General features: G+C 40.4%; 1 protein-coding gene across 1 annotated transcript; it reads left to right on the top strand.

Annotated features, from left to right (window-relative positions):
* The first annotated feature begins 613 nt into the window (after window positions 1-613).
* Window positions 614-6,543, top strand: ftmt.S (ferritin mitochondrial S homeolog). Its single transcript, NM_001089603.2, has 4 exons — window positions 614-789; window positions 4,618-4,764; window positions 5,988-6,113; window positions 6,267-6,543. Exons 1-4 carry the CDS (start codon window positions 688-690, stop codon window positions 6,423-6,425), a joined length of 534 nt encoding a protein of 177 aa, NP_001083072.1. The 5' UTR covers window positions 614-687; the 3' UTR covers window positions 6,426-6,543.
* The last annotated feature ends 1,139 nt before the right edge of the window (window positions 6,544-7,682 follow it).

The raw sequence follows: 7,682 nt of genomic DNA, 5'->3' as shown, positions 1-7,682 counted from the left end.
AGGACTAGCGGAACAGAGGCCTAGTGAGGGCGTGGTACTATTATAATTTCAGGTCTCTTTATCCCTTTACTGAAGGATTTACAAAAAGGCAGGTCAGCTGGATTCATGGATAGGGTTGCCGATTGGCCAGTATTTTACCTAAAAATATGGCAACCCTATTCATGGATCATGAACCTAGAAATGTTTATTCCAGGACGGCACAGGATCACTTTAACGGCTGAATATCCTAAGTGTTTCACATTTCAATGGATTATTATTGTACTAGGGTATTAATAATATTATTATTTGGGTAGAAATATAAACAATTACAGAAATATATATTTATAAGGTTATTCCTATTTCTCTAACGTCCCACAGATACAATTATATGATTACACAAGCCAGCACAGAGACACGGAATACCCAGGAGTCACACTATTACGTAAACATGTTTATGAAACAACCACACAGCACATTTTCCTCAATATTCATTTGACCACGCCCACGCATGTTCTAGGCCCGCCTACCGGCCATCTTTTGTCCTGGCAATTCAATCAAACGTGTCGTTGCGTAGGAGGGCGTGGTTTATGCTAGTATATAAGAGGCGGAGCGGGGCTTTAGCATTAGACAGACGCAGAGCTTCAAGACAGAACATTGAGTTATTTTTTTTAAGGTTCCTGCTTCAACAGTGATTGAACGGAACTGACCATGAATTCCCAGATCCGACAGAACTTCCACCAGGAGTGCGAGGCTGCCATTAATCGTCAGGTTAACATGGAGCTGTATGCCTCGTATGTGTACTTGTCCATGGTGAGTATATGACGCCTGGCTGGCCATGACAACCCCCGCGTTTTATGTATACGTGCTAGCGCCTTGGCTTTATACTGAAATGAATGCGAGAGGGTTTATCTGTATCTGATATTGACCTACGACAGTAGGTCGCCATTAGTCACGCAGCATGTTTACGCGCTCGGGCTGTTACGTAATGTGCGTAAGCCTGTGCAGCGCGGTGTCTGCCTAGCAACGCCGCTTCTTACGTCATCAAGTTGCTCTGCGCCTTAGCAACCATTATATCATCCTAGTGTCGCCTGCCCTGTGTGAGGGAGGGTTCAAAACCAGCCCAAAGATAACACAATATGTGAAGTGGGGGGAAATACATGAATATATAAAGATACGCCTTTCAAATCTTTCCATGAAGCAAAATGGGACAGATGGGAGGGGGGGGCCCATGCAGGTATAGGGGTCCCCTAAAGCCTAAGAAATACACAATTTCAAAACTGTTAAGCCATTTTTTTGGTAGCCAGCAGATTTTTGCCCTGAAATTGAGCCCCAGAAAAATGTGAGAATGCTGATGAGGGACAGGAGACTGGGGTACAGAGGCCAAAATCTGTTGCCTCCTGACTTCTACACAAGTCGGTCCCATTGCATGCTGGGTATTGTAGTCTCACATTAAATCTTGCAGTTGGCAAATTCTTAAAGGAGAATTAACCCCCTAGGTGCAAAAATCCCTCCCTCCCCCCCGGGCAAATGCCATTAACTTGCTACTTACGCCTCCTTCTAGGTCGTCTCCAGCGGAGTTCACGGCAGCCATCTTCTCCCGAGCGTTCTTCTTCCAGTATTCCCCGGTGTTCGGTTACGCATGCGCATTAAGAGGCATTTGCTGGTACGGAGCTGCTGCGCAAGCGCCCAAAAGTTACGAAGTTTCAGATTTCTTTTTTCTGGAAACTTTGTGACTTTCGGGCGCATGTGCAGTAGCTCCGTACCGGCAAATGCCTCCTACTGCGCATGCGCCACCAAACGCTGGGGAATACAGGAAGAAGATCACTTGGGAGAACATGGCTGCCGTCAACTCCGCTGGTGAGGACCTAGGAGACGTAAGTAGCAAGTTAATTGCATTTGCCTGGGGGGAGGGAGGCGGTGTATACAGGGGGAGGGTCTCTTTGCACCTAGGGGTTGAATTTTCCTTAAAACAAACTACATTACCCAACATGCATTGGGAGACACAAGCTTTTCACATTAGGGCAGCCAAAAGGCTCAAAAAGTAGCCCTAATCTGTACCTTGGCTAGTTTGTACCAAAACCCACCTGGGCTTTAAATTAGTAGCCCAATTAGGCTGGAAAACCACCAACTTGGCAATCCTGTAGTCCATAAATTTTGTAGATTGATATTTATAGCTTATCGGCACCACTTCCAGCCATTCACTTGAATGAGAAATGCCTGACAGCTGCAGGACTAGCTCTTATCTATTCTGTGGTGGTGGAACATTTCACTTCTTTGCTAAAACTCCAGGCGTGACTTTTGGATAAGACGTTGCAATTAAAGTTTTATGAGTACGGCCCTACCTGTCAGTACAGGAGGTATGGGGTTAAGTTCTCCTTTCTGGAGGCAGGACTATATCCAATGACTTTTTAGGCTCTTCCTGTGTCTCCCTCTATCCCCTTTTTTGTCTTGCTGGAGGCGGACATATCACACTTACTGCCTCGCATAATTTTGGGTTCATCTTAGATTGGTAAACTGGTTAAGTGCTGCAGTCCCATTACTATAACAAGTGGTCTTCCCAAGTCCTTTTGTTCATGCAATACATGTAGGAGATCCGTTTTACAGAAACCCTTTATCCAGAAAGCTTCAAATTACGGAAGGGCCATCTCCCAAGATTTTTTTAAAGAAATTTCTGTAATTCTAAAACTGTAGCTTGTACTTAGTCATAAAGATATAATTCATCCTAATTTGTGGCAAAACCAGCCTGTGTGGTTTAGTTAATATTTAAATCACTTTTTTAGTAGACTTAAGGTATGAAGATCCAAAGGTCCCTCATCCAGAAAACCCCAGGTCTTGAATAGTCTGTATAACGGGTTCCATATATGCATTGCTTATCTTACAGCACTCTGACCAACCACATAGTAGAATGTTTTAACTAACTTATCTCTAGTACTTTAATGCGTAATCCTTTTATTGGCTGCTCAGGAGTATTCTCTATTCTAGTACATTAATGGGATTCTGTCGTGATTTTTATGTAGTTTTTTTTCTAAATGACGGTTTACACTGCAGATAATTATTTATTATATTAATTATACAATATAAAATTTCATTCCTGAACCAGCAAGTGTTTTAAATTTTAGTTGTAATATTATCTATGTAATCTGGCTGGCTGTTTCTCCTACTCAATGTAACTGAATGTGTCTCAGTGGGACCTGGATTTTACTATTGAGTGCTGTTCTTAGATCTACCAGGCAGCTGTTATCTTGTGTAGGCTGTGGGGGGGGGGTGATATCAGTCCAACTTGCAGTAAAGAGTGACTGAAGTTTATCAGAGCACAAGTCACATGACTGGGGGCAGCTGGGAAACTGACAAAATGTCTAGCCCCGTGTCAGATTTCAAAATTAAATATAAAATCTGTTTGCTCTTTTGAGAAATGGATTTCAGTGCAGAATTCAGCTGGAGCAGCACTATTAACTGATGTGTTTTTTGAAATTGTAGTAGTAGTACTAATCGCACATGGCTTATACTACTGTAGGGCAACACCACATTCAGTTTTAGTTTGTTATAAATTGACAGTTACCCATTTTGGATTTGGCAGAATTAGTACGCCTTAAATATGTGGCTTCCTGGGTTAAACATACTGCTCCAGGATCTTTTGGATTTAGAATCAATTTTTTTTTTTTTTTTTGGAACATTTCCAGAAAAAGCAGCATAATTTGGCTGAATCCTTCTGCCCGTCCGAACCAAATCCTAATTTGCATATACAAATTAGGGGCGGGGAGGGAAAACGTGTGACTGTCCCAAAACAAAGTAAAAAATGTGTTCCCCTTCCCACCTCTAATTTGCATATACAAATTGTCTGCTGCATATGCAAATTAGGATTCGTCAGTATTCTGCCGAATCTTTTACGAAGGGTTCGGCCAAATCCAAAGTAGTGGATTCACTGCATCCCTTATTGCAATGCATTACAAATTGCTGGGACCATAAAAGACTTAAATCGTGTTATGTAAAACTGAGGTCTCTGTATTTGGGCAAAGACAGAAAAAGGTCCATGAGAATTTGCAGAACTGCAGCTTGTGCATTGCTTCTACAGGTCGTTGTTTAACCTATTCACTTCTGTACAGTGTCCAGTCACACAATGTTTGTCAAAGCAACATCAGATATAATGTTGGTGAGAACTGAAAGGACACGCTACGTGTTTGTATAGATTAGATTGGCCTGGTTATTCAGTACAGTTACAGGAATTGGTGTTATTGAAGTGTCCCTTCTCTTTGGCTTTAAAGGACCAGTAACATCAATTTTTTATTAAAACATTCATTGTTGTACAACAGAAAAAACAGACATATTAAACTTTTAAATCGATTTTATTAAGAAATACCTTACTGAAACTCCACTTGCGTTCCTCTTCAGAAAAGGCAATAATCCATCATGCGGCGCTCTTTCTCCTCCCTAGTTTTCTCCTATACGGAAGGAGGCGCGCAAGCGAAGTTTCCGTAAGGTATTTCTTAATAAAAGACTTTGCGATTTAAAAGTTTAATGATTTTTTTTTTTCCCGTTCTACGCTAACTAAATTTTAAATTAAAAAAAATTGATGTTACTGGTCCTTTAAACTTTTATTCCTATGTCTAACATGACTGTTTTGCCATCTCCCTTATATAGTCCTATTACTTTGATCGTGATGACGTGGCACTGAAAAACTTTGCAAAATACTTCCTACACCAGTCCCACGAAGAACGTGAGCATGCAGAGAAACTGATGAAAATGCAGAACCAGCGTGGGGGGCGGCTATTCCTGCAGGACATAAAGGTGAGAAGGCTTCAAGTTTAAGGATCAACTGAGTAGGGAAGGCACTCGGAAACTTCAGAATGAAGGGTTAAAAATGTCTATATATAAAAGACTGCAACATAATCCCGATGCACATAGCCTTAGGAAATAAATTGTCTGCTTATATACAAGCGCTTGCCAAGTGGGATGTGTTCTGCTTAAAAACGTAAACTTTGTTTTCAAATATTCTGCTTCATGTGCCGCACCCTGGCTGCATGTTGTGACATGATTATGGCTGCTCTGCTTATCTATTTAACTGACTTTAGAACCCTTTTTAACCCTCTAGAATTTGCCTTTTTAGCTATTTCCTGAAATAAAGATTCTGGAAACTGTAGTGGTATTAAAGGGCATGTAAAGGCAAATAAACTAAATCCCATTTTTACTTTAATGAGAGAATCTCCAACACACTTAATTTAAAAATGTGTACAGTTTTTATTTGAAACATGAATGCAATTCTCCCTTCATTTACTGCTGTGGATAGGAATCGTCAGCTGGTCCCTAACTGCTCTGCAGGGAAACAATCATACTTATGAACAGCAGGGGGAGCCCCCACCTTATTTCCCAGCCATGCAGAACTCAAGCAGCTTTGTTTGTTTCCCTGTAGAGCAGTCGGTGACTGTAGAGATTTGTATTTGTTTTTTTTTCCTTTACATCCCCTTTACTGTTTCGAACGCCAGCTGCAGGGACAAAGATCATGGAGCCAGATTTAAACAGATAAACTGGGATTCTATTTGGAGGATTATTTTGCTGCAGCCACTGGTTCTGCAGAGTTAGAGAGTTTATATTAAACAATACAAAAACTATAAAATCCACATTAGATTACATGACAACACAGGACCCAGTGCAGTCTGTATATTCTGATTATTAATTAGTCTTGCTGTATCGGCTTCTGGCAGATATTATTTCACTTGTGCTGTTTTGATAATTTATGACGATCCCTAAGCAGCTCAGGTCACACTGAGCATGTGCACAGTCTTAGTCTTGTAAAGATGTATAACAAAGTTACAAGATGGTGACCCCCTGTGGCCAACTTTGAAAGCATAAATTATTTGTTTGATTAGGCTTGTGGTGCAGTAAGTTCATGTTTAGTTTACAAAATACAGCATTTCTAGCCTTATTCTATTTTAGACTTTACTTCCCCTTTAAGTTAAGATTACAATCTATGCATGCATGTTCCCAAAGAATTTTATGTTCATTATTTACAGAAACCAGAACGTGATGAGTGGGCAAATGGGCTGGAAGCCTTGGAGTGTTCTCTTCAGTTGGAGAAGAATGTTAATCAGTCTCTTCTGGAGCTACACAAGCTTTCGACTGATCACAATGATCCCCATGTAAGTGTTGGTTCTACACCGAAGCAGTGCAACTGTCTGTACAAAATACACTGTTAAAATACTGTAGAGCTGATTTACCGTAGGTGATCATTACAACTTGATTCAAGAAACCAAAGCTCTATTGCTAACTTGCCTCTGTTTCCATCTTTGCAGTTGTGCGACTTTCTGGAGAGCCATTACCTTGACGAACAAGTGAAGTCTATGAAGGAGCTTGGAGATCATATTACCAACCTGCGCCGGATGGGTGCTCCCAGTAATGGATTGGCTGAATACCTGTTTGACAAACACACCTTAGGGGAGGACCATGAGTGATCTCTCTCCTTTTTCTGCTTTCTTTATGTTCCAGCGTCCCCCTGTAGTTTAACATATATCTAGTTATTTGGTTTCGCTGCTCTTTTTTTTGACATCAATAAACTGAATTTAAAAATAAGTTTCCTGGTCATTGCAAAACTGAAGTGAAAATAGTCAGGGCAGTAATCAGGTGGTATCTGGGAAAAACAGTCTTGATGTATTAATGTGGGGAGTGCCCAAAATGTCAGCCTTTATTTATAGGAAGAACAAATGTTTTACTCCTAGTTAACCTGTTCCAAATTGATTGGCTGTTTAGTGAGGAGAGATTCTGTACAATAAGCAGTATAGTTATTGGATCAGTTATCCAGAATGCTCGGGACCTGGGGTTTTCCAGATAACTGATCTGTCTGTAATATGGATCTTCATACCTTAAGTCTACTAGTAAATCATTAATAAACCAATTGACTGGTTTTGCCTCCAATAAGGATTAATTATCTTAGTTGGGATCAAGTACAAGTTACTGTTATAATTACAGAGAAAAAGGAAACCTTTTTACAATTTGGATAAAATGGGAGTATCGCCTTTCTGTAACTCAGAGCATTCTGGATAACTGGCTTGCGGATAACATCCCATGCCTGTAATTGCCGTTTAGTGCTTATTGGGATGTTCTTAAAGGGTATCACATACTTCTTGATTTTAGGGATGCACTGAATCCACTATTTTGAATTCATCCGAATCCTTTGCAAAAGATTTGGCGAATGCTGAACCCTAATTTGCATATGCAAATTAGGGCTTGGAAGGGTACATTTTTACTCGTTTTGTGACAGTTGTGGGATTTCCCTCCCCGCCCCTACTTTGCATTTGCAAATTAGGGTTCAGCCGAGCAGAAGGATTCGGCCGAATCCTGGATTAGGTGCATCCCTACTGGATTTCCAACTAAAGAGAAATTCATAAAATTTAAATCTGTGGATAGCCACAGTAATGAGGCTTCACAATTGTGCACTTTTGTTGTAGGTTGAGAAGCACAACTTAAAGGGGTTGTTAATCTTTTAAATGAACTTGGTATTGGGTAAAGTGTGATATTTCAAGACCATTTGCAATTAGTTTTCACTTGTGGTTTTTCAGTTTGCTCATATTGCAACTACTAAATAAAAATGGATCTGGTTGCTACAGTTATTACCTTAGCATTCCTATGCATACGTAGTAGACTCCCTAAATTTGAAAGATGACTTGGTAGAAATCACTATTTGTAACCTTAAAGAGTTTTTGATATTTTTT

Source organism: Xenopus laevis, chromosome 4S, assembly GCF_017654675.1.
Source record: "Xenopus laevis strain J_2021 chromosome 4S, Xenopus_laevis_v10.1, whole genome shotgun sequence".
Classification (NCBI taxonomy): Eukaryota; Metazoa; Chordata; class Amphibia; order Anura; family Pipidae; genus Xenopus; species Xenopus laevis.
Note: the sequence above shows the minus strand (reverse complement) of the source record. Positions and strands in the feature narration are given on the sequence as shown.

What these genes read in the sequence shown, in the direction of transcription:
- ftmt.S (NM_001089603.2), top strand. Translation starts at nt 688, where the DNA reads ATGAATTCCCAGATCCGACAGAACTTCCACCAGGAGTGCGAGGCTGCC. An exon ending in TATTCCTGCAGGACATAAAG is followed by an intron (nt 4,765 to 5,987) that starts GTGAGAAGGCTT and finishes CATTATTTACAG; the next exon opens with AAACCAGAACGTGATGAGTG. An exon ending in CTGATCACAATGATCCCCAT is followed by an intron (nt 6,114 to 6,266) that starts GTAAGTGTTGGT and finishes CCATCTTTGCAG; the next exon opens with TTGTGCGACTTTCTGGAGAG.